The sequence below is a fragment of the Haliotis rufescens genome, unplaced genomic scaffold (genome assembly GCF_023055435.1).
Source record: "Haliotis rufescens isolate VD_foot unplaced genomic scaffold, xgHalRufe1.0.p SCAF_14, whole genome shotgun sequence".
NCBI lineage: Eukaryota > Metazoa > Mollusca > Gastropoda > Lepetellida > Haliotidae > Haliotis > Haliotis rufescens.
Genome location: NW_025963824.1, coordinates 17443818 through 17471633, shown reverse-complemented (window position 1 = coordinate 17471633; position 27816 = coordinate 17443818). Strand labels below are relative to the sequence as shown.

The 27816-nt window shown below is 39.2% G+C and overlaps 1 protein-coding gene across 1 annotated transcript; it reads left to right on the top strand.

The window, feature by feature from the left end:
• Positions 1–4178: 4178 nt before the first annotated feature.
• Positions 4179–21411, top strand: LOC124152601. Its single transcript, XM_046525580.1, has 4 exons — positions 4179–4244; positions 16208–16330; positions 17034–17111; positions 20886–21411. Exons 1-4 carry the CDS (start codon positions 4184–4186, stop codon positions 21356–21358), a joined length of 735 nt encoding a protein of 244 aa, XP_046381536.1. The 5' UTR covers positions 4179–4183; the 3' UTR covers positions 21359–21411.
• Positions 21412–27816: the final 6405 nt, after the last annotated feature.

Sequence of the window (27816 nt, the reverse complement as noted above, 5' to 3'; positions counted from 1 at the left end):
TTGAACGTAAATCAGTACTTTCGTTTCTATTTGGTAAGAAACAAACCTAGCCACTGTGTTCGATGACGCCCCTGGAAAAGGGTAAGCGTGCCTAGGTATGTGGCGGTAAGGGCAGATATATTTAGGTGTTCATATATATGTTAGGTTGACATCAGTATGTTAGTATATATATATATATCTATTAATTTCACTTGATAACAAAACATGAATTTCGCTTATAAGTTGACAAAAAAAGACACGCACCCATTGAAAATCCATTCATAATCTGATCAGCTCGCCCTGGTATAAACATGGAATAAAGCATCATGGTATCATGTGTAGACTTCAAATGTATGTATCAAGCACACATTCTGTGAACGTTTTCTTTTTCTGATTTCTCCTCCAAAGCAACTGGGCTGAAATAATTGAATTGTATACAAGTTTCTCTACCAGTCCAATACCAGACGAGCATCTATGCTACATTCACACATGTGAACCGATTGCTTAATGTCAACACGGTTATATAAATGGTGAGGTGAAATGCGGTTTAACGTCGCGTCCAAGATTATTGCACTTATATAGCGACGTGTATGTACGTGTGTGTGTTTGTGTGGCTGCTTGTACTTTTCCGGACTGATGCCGATTCATAGTGCTAGCTCACTGAGATACCATGCCGCAGTTTAACATGAATACCCCACTCAGACACAGTATACTTACTCCGAGCCAATAGTCCTTGTTTTAGCCCATTAATGCCGAGCGCCAGACAGGGTAACAACAAGTACCATCTTTTAACGTCTTTTGGTATGACGCGGCCGGTGATCGAACCCCGGACCTTCCGCTCTCCGGGCGGACGCTCTACCACTAGACCACGAAGGCGGTCCTCTATAGATGGAATAGTGCCAGTTACGGCAACTTTCACTTGCTCACAATTTTTAGAAATGTACAAGTTGAACTACACGACGTCTAACAACATGCAACATATGGGGATGAGAACTGTGAATTCAAGACCAATCAGTGGATACCACCATTTGGGGTTTTTCTAGGTCTGGACACAATGGGCCTGTAAGGAAACTATTCTACAAAGAAAGAAGATTGTAAAGTAGTTCGGTGTCACTTCTGACCAGACCCATGTGTCAGGGAGATGGATCCAACCAGTCTATAAGAATAAGTCTGCATCTGATTATCCTCGGTTATCCAGAGTATCACAACTCCATTCTAGCTTCGTTCCGGAGGTGACGTCATCAACTGAACTAAGCGGGCTAAAAAGGATAACATGCTTGCACCCCAAACAATTACTATCAGTAAGCATATATTTTAACGACTGGAGTTTATTTACTCTCCTTATGTTTTTTTTACATCTAATGTTTACACCGTTGACAAAACGTACTTTAAGTACTGTGTAGACCAAATCAACTTGTTATTTCCACATCAGGTGGTCACACATGTAGGCAAGGCATTCATTCTCCAGCAACGGAAAGCCAGTCGGTCTTAAGATAAGATGATTTACTTTGACATCTGATCATCCTTAAATTCGAAAGTAATATCCTATTCACAAATATTACCATTGACCTCAAGCGTCGGAAAATATTATAATGGGAATTTTGTTTCTACTAATTCACTAATATCATGCATAGGAAGTTGTAAACACTTGCCATGTATATATGAATGTGTCACGATACAGAAATAGTTGAACATTAAACAATTACATATATAGCAACTACTGCACTCATTCTCGTTAGATAGTAGATTTTCTGTGGTATCTGACTTACCGAGCAAATCTTGTTGCGCATGAATATTAAAATATGCCTAAACAAGAGCATTGTTCACATTTTTATGCATACGCATTAACACAAATGCTTCTGTTGTTGTGTGTTGAAACCTGGTACGCCAAGCTCAAACCTTTACTTAACAATTTCTGCAGCTTGTGGTCATTCATGCTGCGTTGTTGTTAGCACGCACGACAAATGTAAGTAAACTTAAAAAGTCAAACAGCGCTGCACCTTGAATCTCGGACCAAAAGTCGATCACTCGCACCGCCCGGATCCCGACTGTGCATTCAGTGGATCGGTTTCCTTGATCTAACAGTTGAAATTATATCCTGTACATACCTTCTTTGAAGAAGGAAACCAGAGTCCTCGCCAATGGTACGACCCTGTACTGGAGAAGTGACAATCAACAAACGCAAGTCTGCTTGACAGCTTCAAACGAAGGGCAACTTCACCAAGAGAAAATGAACAGACAACCGTGATCTATTCACAGAATTTTACGCTAGAGATCCATAGGGAATGTTAGTGACCACATTTCGGATGTTTTGGGCCACAAACTCCAAAGCCAGGCACACTTCCACGGAGTTTTCGAATGATTTGTATCGGAACTGTTCACTTTGAGTGATCTGTTCGTGCAGTCGTTACCTTCATCAATAAATAAACATCTTCGGAAACAGTGTCACAAAACAATCTTCGGAGAGGATGATGGCACAGCCGGAACGTAAGTCTAGATACTAATATCTGTCCAGATAATTTATACTGACATAATTTTGCCACACTGAACTGTTTATGTTAAATCAACTTGAACGGCGTGAAATTGGTCGGGTGCATGACCCTGATCTGTCAGTATTCTTACATTGCAAATTGATAAAATGTCTATAGTAACCTTATTCATAACTAATATAGACTTCAAAGCGAATTTCATACGCGTGACTATCGGTTTTGTTTTAATAAAGTGTTGTAAGTGTCTCGTTTTTGTGAGATTCTTTCGGTTCTGTCTGGTAAAGTTTTGTGAAAATGAATGACTTCTCGTGATTTTTTTATGAATGAAAAAAAGAAGTTCTGTCGTGACAGAGGTCACGGTTATCCAAGGGAAACAAATAAAACGAGGTCAACTTCTACGACACACGTGTGACGTGCGGAGTTAATATCCTGTATCTTCACCACATGGGGAATTGATTTCGTTACTTTGACTGTATGCACGTTAACTAGGCATCGAAGTAATGAAGACTATTGTTATAATACTACATTCTATGTGACTCGTGAAGATCCGGGGTAGAACATGTCTTCAGAAACCAATGCTTGCCATAAAAGGTGACTATGGTTGTCGAAAGAGGCGACTAACAGGATCGGGTGGTCAGGCTCACTGACATCGATCCCAATTGCATGGATCGAAGCTCATGGAGTCAATAACTGGATCGTCTGGTTCAGACTCGATTATTTACAGACCACTATCATATAGCTGAAATATTGATGAGTGCGGCGTTAAACAACAAACAAACAAACATATTTTGTAATTATAATGAAAACATCATGAACACTACGTTTTCCTTTCTTCACTAACATACAATGTGTGATTCATGTTGATGGATTCTGCCCCATCCGCTGACAATGTTCTTAATGTGCACATTCATGTGGTTAGTTATAACACTTTCAACACGTTCGTACAAGGAATATTTACACTGTTGATTTAAAATATCACTGCCATAATGGTAATCATTCCTTATCGCTGCTACACGAAATGGAACAAAGCCAAATCAAATGGACAAAGTGAAGGTAATCGTTTACAGTTTACTCAGTATAAACAATGCTGAATATCTCTCTGTGAAACGTGTATATCATTCAGCTATAAACCTACAACGCAGTACCAGGTGACACACAACTCCTATAATAGTCCCCGTGTTTCATTTCAGCAGATATCACACATGCAGCAAAATCACTTACTTATCAGTTTGAATCATCAACATGGAGTGTGATACGTAGATCGGGTATGGCGATAGTCAACATCTGCATCATGAACCAGAGAAATCAAGAAGTCATGTGTAAATTTGAAACGAGCATGACTCTATCATATCTACCTTAAATTCTGCAACAGGCGGCATTGATCGATGAAACACGACACATATTACCACGACGCCACACGAGAGCACGGTTGGGATACTTCACATCAACTTGTATGCCAGATAGCCAGACGTGTAAACTCGTATGTGTGAACTGCTGTTGCATGTATGTTGAAGGATATGATTACAACTGATGATTGTGTGTGTGAAACAATCATGATGGCAGCACCATGATTGGTTGGTTGCTTTGTTGTTTAACGCCGCATTCAGCAATATTCCAGCTCTATGACGGCTGTCAGCACCATTAAGAAAGTGTTAGATCCTGGAGGAAGACAAATAAATATGAAAAGATATTTAGTTGAGTTGTCATTACCAACAATGGTGGGGAAAGGAATATCAACGTTGGCAGCCGCCATCCTGCTTATTTCTCAGTCTTCAGGTAAGTTGAAATTGTTTGGAAATCATATATATATTTATACATACTGGCATTACTACGTGCATATGCTTTGTATTCCTCAAATGTGTGTAGCAGTACTGATCAACATGTTCTTCCATGCCATCTAAGGCTCAGTCCAAAGGTGAGTTCCTTCACACTGTCATACGTTAGTTCCGATTTTTTGTCTTGCTTAGCAACATAGAGGGTATGTATGGTCGAGTGACCCCTTGGTCGCTCATGGATCGAGTGCCAGATGTGTCCTCCATCACTCAGGGCACCCCTCATATACATTGTACAGCTGGCACGGCACAATATCACTGAAATACTGTGTGGGAACCCTTGACGCAATTCACACAATATGTCATGTGCAACACAATTCCAACAGGGTCCCCTGATGGATGCTGTGTGGCCCCTGTGTGCATTCGAGATCGTTAATATATTAATATATGCCGAAGATATTTATCGCCACGTATCAGTCATCAGCGATAGGCCTTAACCACGTGTCTTAATGAGGGCACCCTAGCTACCATCTGATTATTTAAAATGTTAGACTAATTTTATAAGATTACTAAGAGTAAGTGATCACAATTTTACATCGCATCGGCAATATTGCATGAGAGTGAGTCAGATATTATATAACACCTGTCGACAATGGACAGTAAAACAGCAAGGTAAATATCACAGTTTTGGGGTTTAAAACAAACCAGATCAAAATTAGAACAAATATATTTTCAATAGTTTTGTTAATTAAAATGAGCAACTGAAGCTAGACCACGTTTCTGGGAATCATGCAGACTTTCAGTGCTTTTGGTTCCTGCATGATTCTCAAGTGGTTATATGGACTGCTTACCAATATTAAAAAACAAACAAACTATAATCAAGGAAAGATAAGTCAGTTATTTAGATTGTCTTATTTACTAAAACTGACAGTTCACATAAAACATGATTGTTTTCTAAATGTTATTTTGAAGAACTAAGTCAATTGAAGCCATTGTATAAAATATTTCAGAAAACATGTAAAACATACTTATCCCTGACACGTGTGACGTCATTAATATTGGAAAGCATCTAAACATCGTCATGAATGTTGCCTTCAGTACGTCAACAATGGCCGTTGCATTAGATCGACTTATCTGTATGGCACTAGGAATCAGTTGGGTCACACGGGTGTCTTTGTTGAATTGTTAACTTGAACGATAGAAATAACTGAGACCATGCAAACGAGATATGTTTAGCTCTCGAAGAGATAAAAATGCATGTCTACCAACAAATGATAACAAATCATTATCACAGATTTAACCAATGAATTCTATAATGTGGATCACAGCGTAGCTTTGGCTTATGTAGCCATAAAACCGTTGACAAATAATTGGGGCATACCAGAAACATTACACTGTACGTGATACATCATTTAGGGGTATCTGACAACACCTGACCTGACTGTGCTGCAGAGCGAGAAACTACGCTAGAGCTATGTGGTTGGTCTCGAAAGGATAGCCGATTTCAATATTGTAATTTAAAACCTTCCTTCTCTTTAATATCTGTTGAGATCCGCATCCGTACACGTGTCCATGCTGCCAGTTTATGTGCAGGTCATAGAACATTGATACAAGTAATGTATACAATAGATATATAGTATGTTGCGGTGTAAACGTGAACTTTCTTTTGTGCCACTGGCTGCGCTTGATTACAGGAGAGATTTGACAGTAACTACTGCCTCAAAAGAGAGATCGTATTGTAATTCTATTATCTTTGTGCAACTCTATTGTCTGTCACAGGTCGTAGTGCTGCACGTAACTCATATATGTGCAACTATAAATAGGGCTCCGGTCCTGTCTTACAATCAAAAACAGATAACATGTGGTGTCGTCTAAGGCACGAGACCATGTCCGAACTATGCCCTTGGTCACCAAACAGGGAATGGGTACTCAGTTGGAGAGGGTAATGTGATGGTACACCTTCTCGCTGCTGAGCATGCGGCAGCCTGGTTTGTGTACTCCCCATGGGGCTTAGAGGGAAACATGAGTACACACTGACTCAAAGACCTTGGTAATATAGTGAGTATTCATTTGTTGAGGTGCGATGGGTAGCCTAGTGGTTAAAGCTATACAAATATTTAAATTCAAAATGAACAACAGAATCAGGCGTATTTCTGATTTCCAAACAGAATGTTAACCTGTCCCATTTTCATTATGGGAACGATCCGGGAGGGTAGCCTTATGGTTAAAGTGTTCTCATCGATTCTCCACATGGTTACAATGTGTGAAACCCATTTCCTGTGTCCCCATGTCGTGTTATTGCTGGAATATTGCTAAAATCGGCGTAAAACCATACCCACTCACTCATTTATTTGGTTAATAGGACCTGGCACATTGAATTTGTGTCATGTGTAATCTTTATCACAACAGGAATGTTTCAACTGGCCAATACGACATCGTCTTTTGTTGGTTGCCCAGTCATGTTGGCATAAAAGGCAACACAATGGCTGATGCTGCAGCTAAAGCAGCACTCAACAAATCTGTGACACCACTTCTAGTTCCATACAGTGATTACAAACCTGTGATCAGATGTTACATCAGAGATCTTTTGCAAAAGAAGTGGGACACCCAAGTAGGTATCAATAAGCTACATCAAATTAAGCCCAATATCGGTTACACCTACTTGGGGTGTCAGTCCAGATTTGAAGAGGTCATTTTACGACGATGTCGTATTGGCCATTCAAGGTATACACACGAATATATTTTAAAAGGTGAGGATCCTCCGTTTTGTGTCCCTTGTGATGAGAGAATCACAGTCAAGCATGTCCTGCTTGACTGTATTGACTTTTCTATTACAAGGGATAAGTATTTCAAAGTTTCGTCCATCAAGGATCTTTTTAGTATCAGTGCTCATTTACTCATCGGTTTTTTAAAAGAAATAGAATTATTAGATAAATTTTGATAAAAATATGTATAGTATAAAGTAAATGAATTTTAATTTGGTGAAATGAAATCATAACTGAGATTGTTGGTGGCTGTATCTTCACAGGGGGTTGAAGTATCGTAACACAATTGTCCCCCTGGGAAGGTACGTAAGTCCAGTATCATTCAACGTATCATTTCCTTTCTCTGTGCTTTTAATCGTAGTATTTTTGTTGATTTTAACTCTTTGGCTAATCTGTCTGATAATCGCCAGTGGCCAGAGGGATGGTGTAAATCCTGCTGGGGTACCATGTAGGTAGCAGAAGTACCGTAAGTCCCCATGATCCCTAGTATGGTGGCCTAACTTTGGTTGCTGGCGATCTACGGCCCGTTTTTATATTGTATCGTTTGTATTGTATCTGATTATTTTATTGCTCTAAAACTAGTTTTAAAATTATAATCTGTGATATATTGCTGGTTGTTGTACTGTCCTTCGATGACAGCTTTTAATATATAATATAAATGCCTAACTTGTTCAACCTAGTTCACATCGCTATATGGCTGAAATATTGCCGATGCGATGTAAAATTTAACTCACTCACTCACTCACAACAGGAATGTGTTGACACTTTCGTCATTTACCATACCTATTTCTTTGCGTGCAGTCCCACCTTAAATTTTTCTGCAAAATGTATCAACGGATACATTAGATTATCTTGTCTGATATGCATTTCTTAGAAGACACGTGTATTGTTGTTCATACAAGAGACATAGATATCTCTCTCTGCTGATAAGATAATATTATTCAAGAAATTATAGTCACTGTAGTTCCCAGTAAGTTAGCAAAGTCAGTGGAAATAACATTGATATCAAATTGTCGTTCAATAAACAAGCTCAGATCAAGCCAAAACATCTTCATGTGCTGACGGGGGAAAAAAAAATTATATCCATTTTCTCTAACAACTCAGTTTATGTATTTTGTTCAGATGTAGCATCGGAAGCTTTCTCAGAATCAATCAACATTAACAACCCTTTCGTATATTGTGGGCACTCGTGAAGAGCAACCTCCTCGTGGTGAGTGCTGGGTAACGCTAATCGCTCTTCCCCCGTGTGGAACCGGGGTAGAATATTTCCACAGCACCCCATTGCTGGTCGTAAGAGGCGACCAAAGTGGGCAGCCCGTTTGCCGTGGGTTGCGTCCCTATGTCGGCGGAGGACGGGAGTCTGGTAGTTGAGGGCACTGGTTCCTGGAACTGTGTTCCTTTGCCCAACACACTACTTCGACCCTTACTTCGCCTAGACGGGTGGTAAGATGGGCCCGGTCTTATCAATCGGCTGGTCATGCCAGGCCCTGTGCGTAATATTGTATATGCACTCCTGTGTTGTATTATAATGTATATTTTGGACTTGGCCAAGCATACTTTGTATGAATTACCAATTTTTGATGGAATAAATTGCCTAAAGTCTTACGCCAGGAGGCGGTGGCTCATGGGCCAATCTGGTACTTTCGACCTCTGAGTTCTGTATGTCTTCAATATCTTGCCATGGGCCGAACCAGCCTGACATTTTATTTGTTAGACAAATACAGCTATTCATGTTGTTCTTACTGGAGTATACCACCTCTGTATCCCTGATGTTTGCATGTTGGAGATCCGGTGCAGGAAAACATCGCTCTTTGTCACACTCCATGGTGGGTGGGGAGCAGGGGTGCTGAACCACTTCCTTTCATTATGTCGACACAACACTCTGGTTCGAAAAGAAAACACCTAGATGCTAGCTCTTCTGATGACGAAACTGATCTCAAATTAGATTCCTGGGCTCGATTCATAGTAATCGAGGCTTCTGATCATCAACCTTTGAAATTGAACCCGTTCACTATTTCTAAGGCCATCAATGGTTGTTGTGGTACAGTTAACAATGTTACCCGCCTCCGTAATGGCTCCATACTTGTGGAATGTGCCAGGAAACAGCAATCTCTTAATCTGTTATCAATCAGCCAATTTGCAAATGTAGAGGTTGCTGTCTCGGCACATAGGACTTTGAACTCGTGTCGAGGCATTGTGAGAGACAGAGCCCGATGTTTAGCTGACATGAGTGAAGATGAGATTGTGACCGAACTAACAAATCAAGGTGTTACAGCTGTCAAGCGTTTCACCAGAAAACAGGATAAAAACATCATCAAAACCAACACCTATCTCTTTACTTTTTCCCTTTCCAAAATTCCTAAATCTATAAAAGCTGGGTACTTTAATATCGGAGTGGAAGTTTATGTACCAAACCCACTCCGATGTTACAAATGTCAACATTTTGGACACGGTGCCAAGACCTGCACTCTCAGCGTAGTTTGTGTGCGCTGCAGTGGCTCTCATGAGAGCACTGAGTGCACTGATGCCACAAAGTGTGCAAATTGTGATGGGGACCACTTGGCCTCATCAAAACTTTGTCCACACTTTATCCGTCAATCTCAAATATTAAAAATTAAGCACACCAACAATATCTCTTTTCATGATGCTAAGAAGCTAGTTCAGTCACAATCTCCAAATAACTCAACAAAATCTTACTCAGCAGCAGTAACTGTCACTCCTGTTGTCAAGGCCGCCACAGTTTCTGTAGGATGCCAAACAACCATCTCTTGGGTAGGTACTCAGCAGATGCTAGACGACAAGTCAGCCAAATCATCTCACAGTGTCACAACAAGAGTAACATCAGCTTCACAGACGGAGCTAGTGCAATCAAAAAAAATAGTAGAACCAGAATCATCTCCAATTCATGGAGACCTCCATTTAACAAAAACGGAAAAAAAGAAACTGAAAAAAACGGTTAGGGCACTCCAACACTTGGAGGTGCCTTCTTCTCAGCCGCCACCTGTTATGGTTCAAAATCAATTTGAACCTTTGGCGATGGAGATAACTCCATCTCCAACAGACCATGGGAGTGGACCTCCCTCTCGGTCCAGATCCCCAGTAGAACCACCATGACCTGTTCTAACCCGATAATACAATGGAATTGCAGAGGACTAAAAAACAATTTTAATGATTTACAGCTTTTAACACAGGATTTCAAGCCAACTGCCTTTTGTCTACAGGAAACATATTTTAAAAATACAGATCAACTCAACATCAGACAATATGATTCTTATCATTTCTTTTCACCTCCAGGAGCTAAAGCAACTGGAGGATCTTCAATCCTGGTGAGGCAAGGTATTATTCATAGCCCTGTTCCTCTGAATACACCTCTACAAGCTATCGCAGTTCGTATCACTATGCACATTGTTTTTACTCTGTGCTCTCTTTACGTTCCTCCATCTGCATCTCTTCAGCAATCCGATCTTCAAGCTCTCTATGACCAGCGTCCTAAGCCCTGTATTATAATGGGCGATATGAACGGACATAACCCACTTTGGGGTAGTGATCATACCAACGGTAAAGGCAAGCATTTAGAAGATTTTATTTCAAACAATACTCTGTGCCTTTTTAATGATAATTCAAACACATATTTACATCCTGGTACAGGCACATACTCTTCTCTGGATTTGTCTGTTACAGATTCCAATCTGCTAAATGAATTTGAGTGGTCAGTCCACGATGACCTCTGTGGAAGTGACCACTTTCCAACCATTCTACACCCTATTACCCCATCTGATGTTCCTCCGTCCTCTAGATGGAACTTTACCAAAGCTAACTGGCCTCTGTATGACCTTCTATGTACAGCAAAGTTAACACCTGATCACTTTACTGACATTCCTGACCCGATAACATGCTTTTCTAATGAACTCATCAAAATAGCTGAAGATTGTGTTCCCAAGTCCTCTGGAATTCCACACATACGTAAACCATGGTTTACTGATGAATGCAAGCGAGCTAGGAAGGCGAGGAAAAAGGCGGAGCATTATTTCCGCCGCCATCCTATGGTTCATAACTTAAATAAATTTAAAATCTTAAACGCAAAAGCACGGCGTACATTTAAAGAAAGTAAACGCCAATCTTGGCGAAATTATGTGTCAAAAATAAATTCAAGGACGCCCATGTCCAAGGTATGGAACATGGTCCAAAAAATCAAAGGTAAGGGCACTAAATCTAGTATTCATCATCTTAAAAATGGGGACCAACTACTAACTCATAAATCAGATATTGCTAATAAACTTGGCGAAACTTTGTCTAAACACTCTTCCTCATCTAACTATGTACCACAATTCCAAAAGTATCAAAAACAGCAAGAAAAGAAACCTATAAATTTTAATTCAGATAATGGGGAAGATTATAATGAACTATTCTCTATTCATGAACTCCACACTGCCCTTGGACAAGCTCATGATACTGCTACAGGAGCTGATAACATACATTATCAACTCCTGAAGCACTTACCAGAATCATCCTTAGAAACACTTTTGAATATTTTTGATGTCATTTGGACCTCAGGGAAGTTCCCTCCTTCGTGGCGTGATGCTATAGTTGTCCCGCTCCCCAAGCCCGGTCGAGATCATACTGACCCATCAAATTACCGACCAATATCATTGACAAGCTGCGTTTGCAAAACCATGGAACGCATGATAAACAATCGTCTCGTTTGGTACCTGGAATCCAATAATCTTATTACTAATATACAATGTGGTTTCCGGAAAAACAGAAGTACCATCGACCATTTGGTTCGCTTAGAATCATTTGTAAAAAATGCAATAATAAATAAACAACATGCAGTGTCTATCTTTTTCGATCTAGAAAAAGCATATGACACAACATGGAAACATGGTATTTTAAAAGATTTACATGATTTTGGATTACGAGGCCGTTTGCCTCAATTTATATCTGAATTTTTAACTGACAGGCACTTTCAGGTCCGCGTGGGTTCTACCCTGTCTGATCATTATAATCAGGATCAAGGTGTCCCACAAGGTAGCATCTTGTCTGTCACATTGTTTAGTATTAAGATCAATAGTTTGTCCAAAGTTTTAAATGATTCGATTGACGGATCGCTCTTTGTGGATGATTTTAATATTTCGTGTCGTGGCAAAAACATGCATACTATTGAAAGGCAGCTTCAGCTATGTTTAAATAAAATCCAGAAATGGTGTCTTGAAAATGGTTTTAAATTTTCAAAATCTAAAACCAACTGTATACATTTTTGTAGGAAATATAAACCCCATAAAGATCCAGAATTAATTTTAGATAACACTCCCATTAAAGTTGTAACGGAAGCCAAATTCTTAGGTCTAATATTCGATCATCATTTGACCTTTCTGCCCCACATAAAATATTTAAAGAATAGGTGCTTGAAGGCCCTAGATTTATTAAAAGTTGTCTCAAATTGTAAGTGGGGAGGGGATCAAAAAACCCTCCTCCAACTATATCGAACACTTATCCGCTCGAAACTTGATTATGGCTCCATCATCTATGGTGGGGCCTGTAAGAGCAATTTAAAATTACTTGACACCATTCATCATCAGGGCCTGAGGCTTTGCCTTGGAGCCTTCAGAACTTCACCTGTTCATAGTTTGTATGTGGAAGCTAACGAGCCTTCCCTAAAACACCGTCGCATTAAATTAGCTCTCCAATATATGTCTAAATTACGTTCCAATAACTCCAATCCAGCTTATGACTGTGTTTTCAATCCCCTTTACGGTAATCTATTCAAAACAAAATCTTCTCTTATTCCACCACTAGGAATACGACTACAAGCAGATATTTCTGCTGCTAACATTAACCTTGGTAATATAGCCCCCACTCAGCTTTTCTCTTCTCCACCATGGCAGTTAGTACATCCAGAGGTGGATCTAACTTTAACTAAACTGAAGAAATCTGTCACAAATCAACTAATTTATCAACAACAATATAATGAATTAAGGAACACATATAATACTTACAAATCCATATTTACAGATGGATCCAAGGATGGTGCCGCTGTTGCCAGCGCCACTGTCATTGGATCCAGAACCATATCATCTAGATTACCGAATGACAGTTCTATTTTTACAGCAGAATCGCAGGCAATATTAACTGCTCTTAAATATATAAATACCCAATCTAAACATAAACGGTTCATTATCTTCTCTGATTCACTTTCCTGTCTTCAGGCAATAAATAATATATCTTGTCATCATCCACTTTTACGTGAAATCATTGAACTGCAAAATGATCTTGCTACTGGCCAGTACGACATCGTCTTTTGTTGGTTACCAAGCCATGTTGGTATCATTGGTAATACAATGGCCGATGCTGCTGCAAAAGCAGCACTCACCAAATCTGTGACACCACTTCTTCTACCATACACTGATTATAAACCCTTAATTAGATCTTACATCACTGATCTAATGCAACAGAAGTGGGACACTCAAGTAGGTATAAATAAATTACATGAACTTAAACCAACTATCGGCTACACCTACTTGGGCTGTCAGTCCAGATTTGAGGAGGTCATAATACGACGATGTCGTATTGGCCATAGCAGGTATACAAACGATTATTTGTTGAAAGGTGAGGATTCTCCATTTTGTATCCCTTGTGATGAAAGAATCACCGTCAAGCATGTCCTGCTTGACTGTGTTGATTTTTCCATCACAAGGGATAAATATTTCAAATCATCATCAATGACGGATCTTTTTAATAGAATCAATTCTCATTTAATTATTGGCTTTTTAAAAGAAATTGAACTTATTGATAAATTTTGAATTGTGTAAATAGCTATATTTTATATTGGTAATGTATAATTTGTAACTTAGATTGTTAGTGGCTATATCCTGTAAGGGGGTTGAAGTAGCGTAAAATTATTGTCCCCCGGAGAGGATATGTAAGACCACATCATTCAAAGTACATTTATTCTTACATCGGTTTTAAACGTAGTATATTTGTTTATTTTAAGTGTTGGCTTAATTGCTTCCCATCACCAGCAGCTGAAGGGTTGGTGTAAGTCCCCACGGTCCCTAGTGAGGTGGCCTAACTTTGGTTGCTGGTGATCTCTAGCCACTTTTTATATTGTATTGTTGAATGAAAATTTATTCTTTTAACTATTCTCAACTAGTTTTAACATCGAAACTGTGATACTCTAGTTATCTTACTGTCCATCGTTGACAGCTTTTAAATTAAATGAAAACATAAATATTATAACTGTTTCGTCACGATATGGCTGAAATATTGCCGATGTGACGTTAAATTTCACTCACTCACTCACTCGTATATTGTGTCTTATTTTTTAACAAGAGCTTCATGTTTTCACAAATAAATCGACATGGAATGAATCCAGTTTGGTTTTCATGAATAACTGTATCCAGAGCATATGCCTATTGATATACATGTACAGTTTCTATTTACTAACGTAATGGGGCGACAGTGGCTCTGGATATTTATTCCATTTTAACTAGGGGCGGTCGGGTAGCCCAGTGGTTCAAGCGTTCGCTCGTCACGCCGAAGACCCGGGTTCGATTCCCGACATTGGTACATTGTGTAAAGCCCATTTCTGGTGTCCCCCGCCGTGATATTGCTGGAATAATGCTAAAAGGCGGCCTAAAACTATACTCACTCACTCACTCCATTTCAACTGCATTTTTTCCGAATTTTACTCCACAGAAATTGTCAGTGTTGGCGTTTCCATTTCTTTATATATATCTAGAGTTTCTTCATCAATTTCACTTTTACAGGTTTCATAGAATTTGACTAATCTAGATCAGTTTTCAATTTGTGACAATTTCTCTGTTATCTGAAACTTGATTATGAATAGATTTGCTGGTGTAGATTTGCATGTTTCCAGAAATAGAAATTCGTTAATATTAAACTTCAGAATCAGATGGTGAGAACCCAATATATATAACTTGTGTGATTAATCTATTTATCCTTCTTTGGTTTCCTCCTTGATAATTGTTTTAATCATTTTTTATATTTACCATGTCCCGTAAGAGGGTAGTTATAAATATCCAGTACCCCTACCTTTTAGTTTTATTGGTAGTAGAAAGTTCAGGGGGAATTGCAGAATTGCCAGACTTATGTTTGGGTAAGAATTCAATTCTAACAGAAGCATTGTCAGTTAATAACCATACATGCATACCTGCCCGTGAAGAGATCACCCGTTTAATAAACATGCAGCTGTATTACGCATTGTGTAATTCCAAAACGCGTGCTTATGTACTCTCGGAACAAGTTTCACGAACAAATATTGAAAGCTCTCAACAACCGTTTGCTTATTCAACGACATTGCGTGTGATGATAGATCACTGAGAGGAGCTTATGCACACTCGATGACCCAAACAACCTTGTTGCTAGGCTGACGTGACATGGCATTGTTTCGTCGATGGAACTTGCATAAAAAAAAAAGACAAATTACGTCATCGGGTAGTGTGACGTGATTGTAAACGTTGAGGTGCAAGGCGCCGTTCCACAAGGCGATCGTACTGTAGCGACAGTCGTTAATCTATTTCAAAGTATGTGAGTTCCGATAACCTTAGCGCTACGATAATTTTGTGGAACGGACGCCTGAATTCCAAAGGTGGACCGTTGCATGATATTAAATTCATACATTTCAACTTTTGACGTGTTTGAAGTATTATTCAGTCAAACTCAATTAGATTATGCCGTGGATCGTCAGGGTGTCAGCCTATTCACACTCAACAGTATAATTCTGAAAATGATATGAATGGCAAGTAATAAATAAAATACTAAACTCGCTCCCGTGTAAAACCAATTTTATGAAACTCGTGAACAGTTGTGGTATCTCACTCGTTTCATAACATGTACGTGTATTACATGGGAGCTCGTTTAGAATTCTATATATGTTGCATCTCATTCGGAATCCAACATCTGCTGCAGGATGTGTATTGCTAGAGACACACTGGCAACAACTGTGCAGCTGGAAATTAAAGTTATCATTATTTGTATTTGTACTAATCTCTGAAACCTCGGACTAGGTGTCCGTATCAGTTAAGCTGTATTAACCTTATTGCAGGTGACACTGTATATTCCTATGAGCTAGCGTAAACTGGACATATTTATATACATATAAATACTGACTTATCATGACGCTATAGATTGCCTACAGTCAAGATGATGGCGAAAGAATTGATGATCACATTGCTCTTTGTAGGCGTGACAATCCGCAAGACCACTTCGCGGGTTCTGCCAACCTCAACACCATGCATTGCCACTCAGACGTTTCTTGATGAATTGCGGCAGATGCTTAAGACGGAACAGAATGCGTCGAATTCTGGTAAGACAGACTGTTTCCTCCGTTGACCTCCTCGTTTCTATATTTGATGATGAATGTCCATTGTTTTATAAACTTAAAAGGCCGAGGCTGCACATAAAGGGATGATAACTGCCAAACGATGGAAACGTGTAAGTTGAACACATTCAAGCTGATGACACACTCTTGTACAGTATACCGGACAGGTGACGCCCTCAGCCAGACTTTTACCATGAGTTTGTTCACCTAGTTATTCTGTCATAGGCAAAGGGGTTCATTACTTTATCATGAAAACCAGGGGAAAGGCTAATATCGAGGAATGTTTTATCTCTGGGTTGTGTTTGCAAGGGCTAAAAATGAAAGAGGGAATGTGAAAGTGCATCAGTGTTTATGAAAATAATGTTCTTTGTACAAGTAATCATGTCAGCTAATCAACGAAATATTCATGTATTTCATATCAATATCCGTTAAAACATTACATTAGGGTATATCACAGAATATGAGTGTCTCTTTAGTATTAGTTTTGTAAATATATTATTGAAATTGTGTCCTATGTAGCAGGGTCCGCCCACGTGGAGTGAATCAAGGTTTATGACACAGTTTGTCAGTACATTTGTAGATTTTTCACAAACCAAGTAAATGTCCACAACAATTATCCACGATTCACACACCAATTATACAGACATGTATGCATATATATTGAAATACCAATATTTTTGTGTTACAGGAAAGGGTCATGGTGGTGCTATCTACACGCGATGGGGAAAAACAGAATGTCCCTCTAAAACGGAACTTGTGTATAAAGGTGAGATGAACCTGATATCCTCTATTAAAACCATTTCTTTCTTATTTGAGTCAAATTGTGAACGGAGCTAGGTTTTCAGTGGTACCTTATCAATACATATAGTGCCTGGTGAGATTACGGAGTGAAGTATGCATGCAGATATTATCTAGTCACATTGTGAAATGATCTATGCATGCAGATATTATCTAGGCACATGGTGAAATAATCAATGCATGCATATATTATCTAGTCACATTGTGAAATGAACTATGCTTGTAGATATTATCTAGTCACATTGTGAAATGATCTATGCATGCAGATATTATCTAGTCACATTGTGAAATGATCTATGCACGCAGATATTATGCTCACTTCACAATGTGAAATGATCTATGCATGCAGATATTATCTAGTCACATTGTGAAATGATCTATGCATGCAGATATTATCTAGTCTCATTGTGAAATGATCTATGCATGCAGATATTATCTAGTCACATTGTGAAATTATCAATGCATGCAGATATTATGCTCACTTCACAATGTGAAATGATCTATACATGCATATATTATCTAGTCACATTGTAGAATGATCTATGCATGCAGATATTATCTAGTCTCATTGTGAAATGATCTATGCATGCAGATATTATCTAGTCACATTGTGAAATGATCTATGCATGCAGATATTATCTAGTCACATTGTGAAATGATCTATGCATCTAGATATTATCTAGTCTCATTGTGAAATGATCTATGCATGCAGATATTATCTAGTCTCATTGTGAAATGATCTATGCATGCAGATATTATCTAGTCACATTGTGAAGTGAGCTGTGTATGCGTATATTGTCTAGTCACATTGTGAAGTGAGCTATTCATGCAGATATGATCTAGTCATATTGTGAAGTGAGCTGTGCATGCAGATATTATCTAATCCCATTGTGAAGTGAGCTATGCATGCAGATATTATCTAATCACATTGTGAAGTGAGCTATGCATGCAGATATTATCTAATCACATTGTGAAGTGAGATTTGCATGCCCAGGTTGTCTTGCTACATTTTGCGGTGATTAATGCACTCATGAGTTATGCATACATATATTACTTTGTCCCATTGTGTAGTAAGCTACGCACAGGCATATATGATCTTGTCAAACTGTGTAGTGAGCCACGCATAACGTCACCCTTCAGATTCAACAGAAAGTATTACCAATTAAAATTATGTCAGTGTAATGTTTACCTCCACTTTCTGACTGGTTGATCAGACAACAATGTTGCCATATTGCACAACCTGTTGTAAGAAGTCATGGCAGTTCGTACTTGCTTATCAAAACTTATTGTTTTCATTTGATTTTGCCTTTGCAATTGACATACATTAACATCTTGTATTTTGTGCTAAAACACCATTATCATAAATAAGCAGGACAAGTAAACTTTATCTCCGGGCAAGTGTTTCTTACTGTCTAGTTGTCCAGGGACAAGTTCACACATTTGATATTTCCTCACCCTTGCTATGCATACACATATAATACACATGTTACTAGTCTAGTCATGTTATATGCATATGCATATACACATTTTCTCATCACATTGTGTAGTAACCGGTGCGTGCATAGATTGCCTAATCACACTCTATATTGAGCTATGCATACATAGTTTGGCTAATGGATTGATCGAAAGATGGATGTACGAACGAACGAACGAATGAACGGATGAACTGATTGATGGATGGATGGATATTTGCAAAATGTTTATGATAACGGTGCGTTTTAAATGTAAGGGATATAATCCTTAAGAAGACTAAGATTTTAATATGCATTATATCTGCCTAACCACAAGTGCCTGACAATAATTAAACGTGTTTGTAATGTACAATGTACATGTACATTTGTATTTACTTTGATTATCTTTTGACAAGGTCCTTGTTATATAACATATATATCTACTGTGTCCCCCAAACTACTCTACAAACGATGCGGTACTTTGTCAACATAAAGGTACGTCCTGACTTGATTGTATAAAAATATAGAAACCACATTCGTCAAATCTACAACATTGCAAATCTTGGACTCTGGCTCATTCATCTGCACGGGTAATGCTTGTGTAGAACGAGTTCCACATGTACACAAAGTTCCAGTGATGGGTATTAAAATAAAGAAGGAACAGACTCCATCGTTCTAAGTTATAATTAAAGATGTTTCCCAACAGTACAGAATGATAAGAAAAACTATATTTTGCTACAATCGAAGCAATACAGATCAGTCCTATGTATGCAACGAAGCTTAACGGGTTATTGTCCAATCGTTGCAGTAACTTATATTATGGAACGCACATGTGCGGACCCACATTCTAGAAAACAAAACAAAGCTTGAGTACATGTATCACACAAAACAAACTACAACTGTACGTTGGCTTACGAAAATATAGTCAAGCACTTCAGATTTTCCAGTGCAATCTTGGATCATTTTCTTATTCTAGGACTAATACAAAATCGTCAAGATACAGAAATATTATCAGAGCGAACCGTTATTCGAATCGTTATTCGCACCGGAGGTGTATGCCAGGCGTATGGGAGGCAGCTCTGAATTCCGGAATTTTTGTGAAGAAAATTAATATGGTAGGAACCATCATCTTCAAGTGCAGGTTATACAACATACAAGATTTACAAGTTCTCATCAATATTTCGAAAAACTAAAATGCATCTAGTTATCACATTTTTATTCTCTCAGGTAATTGAAAAGGGAGGACATCTAATGCTGTCAAAGATCTGTCTATATCGTCGAGAGTCATTGTTGGAATGGATAATTTTATCATAGATAAAATAGTGAGTGAGTGAGTGAGTTAAATTTTAAGTCACATCGGCAATATTTCAGCCATATCGTGACTATCAATAATTAAGCATAATACATATATTGAAACTTGTATAAAAACCTGTCAACGAAGGACTGTAAAATTACTAGATTCATCACAGTATAAGATATAAAACTAGTACGGAATGATAAAAGAGAATAGCACTATACATAACGATACAAGATAAAAACAGGCTATAGATCGCCAGCAGCTGAAGGTAGACCACCATGCTACATAGATAAAATAACAATTCTCTCCACGTCCCCGGATGAGATAAACATTGTATTTGAAAAAATAAAGCTGTGTTGTGCAGCTCTACTTCTAAAACTGACTACAATTCCTTCCTCGTTACGGTAAAATATATTATTAATGTATGCGTAATTCAAGGATGCATCTGTCGCAGGTGTGCGTAAAATATATGTGACGTAATAGGCGTCTCATGACCACGCGAAACGTCATTCTGTAAACATTATTCAAAATGGTGAAAAGTTCACTACGGCGTTGTGTTAGCGTATTTTCTGAAATACTGGGTTGTTGGCGACTTCTTAGAATGAGCATTGGTGATTTGATCAATGACGGATACCCGTGATCACGAATGTGCTTTTTTTTTATAATATCCTCAGAGTATATTTCCGTTATTTAGATTTTAAAACACACACGAAGTAACAGCTATATAATGGTGTTTTAGTAAAAGGTCAGAAGTAATTTTGCTTTGCCTGAAATGACAGCGGATGAGATCCCAGGAACAGAGAAGTGTATGTGAGTGCGCATTCAAAGTGAGAGTTCAAAGTGAGAGTTCAAAGTGAGAGTTCAAAGTGAGAGTTCAAGAGGCGTGACTTATGTCCTTTTGGCACCGATTGGTTTAAGCCACATTCTGTATCTAAGTAACCAGAACATGCAAGTGATGATTGTTTTGTCTAAGCCAACTGTATCATTATCACAGGAATAGCTGGAGGAACTCAACACACTTATAAGGCTGGACCAGCTAATACCCTGTGTCTGCCTGAGAACCCCGAGTATGGAAACTACACCCCTGGATTTCAGTCTGAAGGTTCCATCTATGGTACAGAATATGAAACCAATGAACATTCCATCAGTTTCAAAAAGCTCCATGACCATGACGTTCCCTGTGCCGTGTGTAGAAGTAGAACCAAGACAAGCGTCATCATGGTGCCCGCCAAGATGTCCTGCTTCCCTGGATGGCGTGTCGAGTACACAGGGTACCTGATGGGTGGCCATTATAATCATGCTGCTAGTGAGTATCTGTGTATTGATGGAGATGCAGAGAAAGATCGCAGTGGTCATGAAAACAAGAACGGGCAACTCTTGTATCTTGTTGAAGGTGTTTGCGGTTCCCTGCCGTGTCCACCATACAAGAATCACTGGGAGTTAACATGCGCTGTTTGCTCTAAGTAGGCCACAGATTTGATACTTCACTGACATATGTGAATAAAGCATATTGACATACATATGTGAATTTTTTTTAGCAACAAAACAATTATAGACTGCTTAAGCTTTTATTTAACTCTGCAGTGTTAGGTTGCACACATGTTCTCGTTATTATTGGGAATGCAGGGTGAATGATGAAGCAAATAGTTCAATTGAAGGTGGAATCATAAATGAGTTGCAGCTGTAGAATAACTATGTTCATCCAGTTGAGTAATTCAGCTGATCTCCTGGTCAGCAGAAACAGTATCAGTGCAATAGGCAGGCAAAGAACACTAAATCATGTAGAAAAGTTATATTTTGGTTTACAGCAACAATTACAAACAACAATTACTATGGTACTTTGATTCACATTTACAATATTTCTGAATACCCAAATTTATATTATGATGACGAGTACTAAATGACACGAGTGTCGAACGATGTTATGGTGATATGTTTATGACATATTAGTAGGTCACACCCCATGCACTGTTGTATCATGAATTACAAAGCGTGGTATATGACGGATATAGTTTTAACACTTGCAAGACAAATATTACCTGTTCTTATGTCACTTTAGTTTGTTGTTTTTGCTTTGTTTGACTACATATAATCCAAGGACAAGATACGTTGTTCCGACACTATTTCTCCTTATCCCTGTGTGAATGATGGGAACACTTTCTTTAATGCAACTAGTCGCAAATATTTTGCAGCCTCAAGAACATTTATGTTGCGTGAGTGAGTTGTGTTTAACAGTTTGTCTGTTTCTTGTTTAACACCGCACACAGCAATATTCCAGCTAAATATATGTAAATAATTGAGTCTGGACCAGAAAAATCCGGTGGTTGGTATCATGAACGTCGATCTACGCAATTGCGATACGATAACGTGCATCAACTAAGTCAGCCTGGCCACCCGATCCCGTTACTCGCCTCTTATGACAAACATAGTCGCCTTTTACGGCAAACATGGGCTGCTGAAGATCTATTCTTACCCTGATCTTCACGGGTCGATTTAACAGTACTTCAGTGATATAACAGCGTATAAGATTGATTTGAGAGTAAAATTGAAATGACACAGTTCCTAGACGTTTACCCATGACCACAGGCAAAGATATCGTGCCATTGAACATATGAACACATTTAGGACGAATCTACGACCACAGGTTAGTGGCAGGCCCGAGGTGCTGACATTGAAACATTTGACGACTGGACCATTTGTGTCTCAAAGAACAATCATAGAATAAATATCTCGAAAACACGAAGAGGGGATATCAGCTTTTTTCAAATAGCATGTGTACCAAATCGTGTAAAGTTTACAATGTTGATATGGTCATGAGTCGCGCAGAAACGAAAGAAATGCAAGCTGAAAGCTAAATTCAGGAGTCAATTGTGCACATTAATATAGTCAGGACATTGTGAACATTGCGGAACGAAACTCAAAATTACACCAAACAGCAAAACACTGCTTTTCCAAATTATAAAACTCATCATTTTTGAAAATGGGAAATACACCTGATTCTGTCTTTAGTTCAAATATCAAGTATTTGCATAGAAATGAAACACTGAAATATATCACACAGATTCGAAATAGGCGACTGACATGTACGTTTCCTGGTTAATTTGTAAATAAGACATAACCTATTAAATTAAAATAGTACACATTTCACAAAACATTCTAACAGAGGCGCTTAAAGAATCTCCGCCATGTGGCTCTTCGCGTTTAGTTACAAATATTTCGAATGCTTCTCGTAAGAGGCGACTAACGGGATCGGGTGGTCAAGCTCGCTGACTTTGTTGATGCAATGTCATCGTATTCCAATTGCGTGGATCGATGCTTATGTTGTCAATCACTGGATTGTCTTTTCCGGATCCGATTATTTACCGACCGCCGTCACATAGCTGGAATATTGCTGAGTGCGGCGTTAAACAACGAAGACACAAACACAAAAACACACAGAAACATATTTCAAAGATGACATTATCATCAAATAAATCAATATGTCAGTGCACTCTAAAGCGGGAGAATAGATATTACATGATACTGTCTGACATATCTGAAACAAAAAAGGCATTTAATCACTGAAATCCATTTTCAACTTTAACATTTTAACACTTTTTACCTATTTCACCAAAGACCTCAACTCGACTGGGAACATGAGCTTGTTTGCAAGACGGCAAATATACACAATCTCTTATTTCCTTGACAAATTTGTATTGTTTGCATAGCAAAGGCCAAACACTTGCCGAATACAACTAAAGGCGGACTCATACATGCGAGACGTTTGAGTTGCACTTTAAGGCACAACCAACGTGGCCTTTGCCCTGTATTTGCGCATATGGTACAACACACGAGAAATCAGGGTACACTGGTGGTACTAACCAGTTCACCTCACTATTCCTATCTGATGTAAAAGTAGCTACATTCTCAGAATTTGGGTTCCAGTGCCTAGAATGGAAACGATTGATCCCATTATAATAAACAGCAAAACGATCTATTGAATGTGGTCCCCATTTGACATCGAGAAAACATAATCAGCAATCGCCCATCCATCACTGTCAGAAAGCTTGCTCTGAAAATCAGCTTGATCATTTAGATCTCAGGGAATCCAGTCTATTTCCAAACGTATACAACATCTCAAACACAACTTCCGGATATTTAATGCAAGACGTTGTAAGTGTTGCTTCATGGTACTCTTTTCAATCATAGAACATACATATTTGTAAACCACTTGACATGGTGAGAACCAAGAACAAAAAGAGTGAGTGAGTTCAAATTTAACGTCGCATCAGCATTATGTCAGCCTTACAGTGACAGTAAAGAAAGACAAATTGTCAGTACCATAGATACAGACAATTCCAACCATGTTGAACTTTGGTTAATTTTGCTTCCGGATCACTGAGCATGAGCATGTGACAACCTGCCACGAAACTGTACACAGTTATCACCGTATCCTACACAGCTGGCATCGCTATAAACTGCCCTGGAAGGAGAATTGTCTGAACAAAAACATCACGTTCTTGTAACTTAGGTAAAGCCACCCTTTCATCAATTGTTGGGTTACCTTTGTAAAGACATAAGAAATAGATGACAACCCACATGGTAAAACCCATCTTCCCGAGGCAAGGAAGTTATAAATGTTTCCAGTTTCCACAACCCTTGCCTCGCGAAGATGGGTTATGGATATTAAAAACTGTCAAATCTGTGTACACATCACTGCTAGGATACAAAACAATAAACCAGATTAAACAAACAAAATAAAAAGTCTAGATTGACAGGCCACTTATGTCTTCCTGACTTTTATACCACATTCAGTGTGGATCTATTCTCATGGAGATAAATCAGCAGGGTTGTATTCAAGGAAATGTGCAACACTTCCCCACACCATATCCCCATCTGGTCGTGTATGTAGTCAAATACAGCATTGCAATAAATCAGCAGGATTGTATGCAAGGAAATGTGCAACTCTTCCCCACACCATATCCCCATCTGGCCGTGTATGTAGTCAAATACAGCATTGCAATAAATCAGCAGGGTTGTATTCAAGGAAATGTGCAACTCTTCCCTACACCATATCCCCATCTGGCCGTGTATGTAGTCAAATACAGCATTGCAATAAATCAGCAGGGTTGTATGCAAGGAAATGTGCAACTCTTCCCCACACCATATCCCCATCTGGTCGTGTATGTAGTCAAATACAGCATTGCAATAAATCAGCAGGGTTGTATTCAAGGAAATGTGCAACACTTCCCCACACCATATCCCCATCTGGTCGTGTATGTAGTCAAATACAGCATTGCAATAAATCAGCAGGATTGTATGCAAGGAAATGTGCAACTCTTCCCCACACCATATCCCCATCTGGCCGTGTATGTAGTCAAATACAGCATTGCAATAAATCAGCAGGGTTGTATTCAAGGAAATGTGCAACTCTTCCCTACACCATATCCCCATCTGGCCGTGTATGTAGTCAAATACAGCATTGCAATAAATCAGCAGGGTTGTATGCAAGGAAATGTGCAACTCTTCCCCACACCATATCCCCATCTGGTCGTGTATGTAGTCAAATACAGCATTGCAATAAATCAGCAGGGTTGTATGCAAGGAAATGTGCAACACTTCCCCACACCATATCCCCATCTGGTCGTGTATGTAGTCAAATACAGCATTGCAATAAATCAGCAGGGTTGTATGCAAGGAAATGTGCAACTCTTCCCCACACCATATCCCCATCTGGTCGTGTATGTAGTCAAATACACCAACGAGCAGTGCATTAAACTGACAGCCCAAAACAGCTTTACTATTGTCTGCAAACCACAAAGGATAGTTGCATGAAGTAAAATGTATTGCAAAGATCAAACTCTCAAAGACATGAACATTTATAATGACAGTCATACAGCATTAGATATTGGCATGACAGTTTCCCGAGTTGATGTTGGGTAGCAAAACCAAGCTTTCAACGAATTGGACAAAAGGGTACACATATCTAAAATTCCAATGACACGTCACATTGATAGCGTGGAATAACCACCCCTGCTACAAGACACGCAAAAGGTTTTCGGTACACAGATAAAGTTAGTCGTGTGATGAGGGTCTGGGACAGTTCTTGTTGGTTGGCTGGAGGATGTGGTCGCTGTCGTTGTCATGCTGATGAAGGGCACCACGTGGAAGAAATAGTAGGACAATCGGTTGAAGAATGTCATCCATTTAAAGCTGAAATCTCAACTGACCAGAGGGGTTTGATCCTGCCCACAAATTCCGCCCAACATCAAAACCCCGTCCGCCATGCGGCAGGACCTCCTGAACTCAACATGCCGTCATTCCTTCTCCCCTTCGGCGGTAAACACGTTGTCTTCCATCAGCTCTGGACAGAGAAGACGACCCTCTGCCAGTCACGTCGCTGCCAACGACGTACAGTCCGGGCCTATATCAAATCTAGCGACGATGTTGTGCTGACCCTAATTTATCATCTATTAGTCCTGTAAGCCCTGATTCCTTGAGCTCCGAGTCGCCTGGCTATTGTCTGTCGACTAATCGTATGCCCTAAGACATTTGTCGCTGATGACGTCTCTGTCAGGAATCGATTCCGGAGATTCAAAGAACGCAAGTATAGGTATGTTCTTGACCTGTTTGTAACGGTCTGCCTGTAACGTTGCATCAGGTTATTTACAGCAACACAGGAGCAACCAAAAAGTTCCAGCAATGTGGGCATGGGTGGCTCCCATTTGAATCATACCCATGGCTCTCTTGCCTTGTTCAGATGTCAGTCGCATTTTATCAAGGAACGAGTGAATAGATTTTACGCGGCTTTATTCAATATTTTGAAAACTTCGAGACAACAGAAATAGTGTTTTTTGGTTGTACAAATGTAGGTAGGCCAATCCAAAGCCAATTGGTGTTCCACCGAAAGCAACAACGCCCTCGGCTGACTTCAAATAGGGGAAATCATCGTCCGCTGTAGCCAGGTTTTTCCACGTAGCACCAAGCACCATTACAAACCGTTATCCACACACGGGGCAACACGTGGCATTCCCAGATCCGGTGGATAACGTAAAGCTTCTAGCGCACAGGATAGATTCACACAGCTTCATCACTTAGTGGAAGAAGCAGCACGTTAACAATGGACAACTATCACTCATGACACATCACATGTCACAAACTAATTGCAAATAATATCAATATAAATATCATTGTGCATTTTTAATCAATATGCAGTTGAAATTAAGTAACATTTTCAGTTGTATAAACAGGTCCATCGTCTACACAAGTGAATCAATGTCAAACATGCATTTGCGTTGTGTATTTTACTGGCGTTTCAAAGTTCCATCGTCTCAATGAAGTACCGAGGTATTCCACACATGCTTTAATCAGTCCACAAACAAATGCGCCCCTCGCCAATATCATGTTAGGCTTGATCGTTGGAGGTGTTACGACAAGCCAGCACCTACAGGGTGTCAACATACACATGTCTTACATTGACAGTAAGTGATGCCGATAAGGTCATTTACTGAATGGGTGCTTGTTATTTCATGTTAAGTCAGTAATATTGCATCCTTGTGCCAATTCCCCACCCACCCAGTTATTTTGATTAAAGCTTTATCACCAACACATTTAAGAACGTAACCACAAAGGTCATCCCACCGCATACGTCATCACTATCACGCTTTCCGATATCATCCGGATTGTCCAGAAATAGCACAATGCATCACAAATGCTCAACACTACTTCTAATGACATAAAACATAGACAAGAAGCCATTGCAATAGTTCGAAGATGGGGGAGAATGCGAACATGTAATTGAGAGTTAATTGTTTGGCGAAAGAACTGTCATTGCATATTACATACAAAGAAGTACTCGCATTTTCCATTTGCACCCATTCACGTGTATAGAATTTGACCAGTGTTGCCTCCCTTGTGCTGTTAAACATGTAAATTCAAAAGCTGTT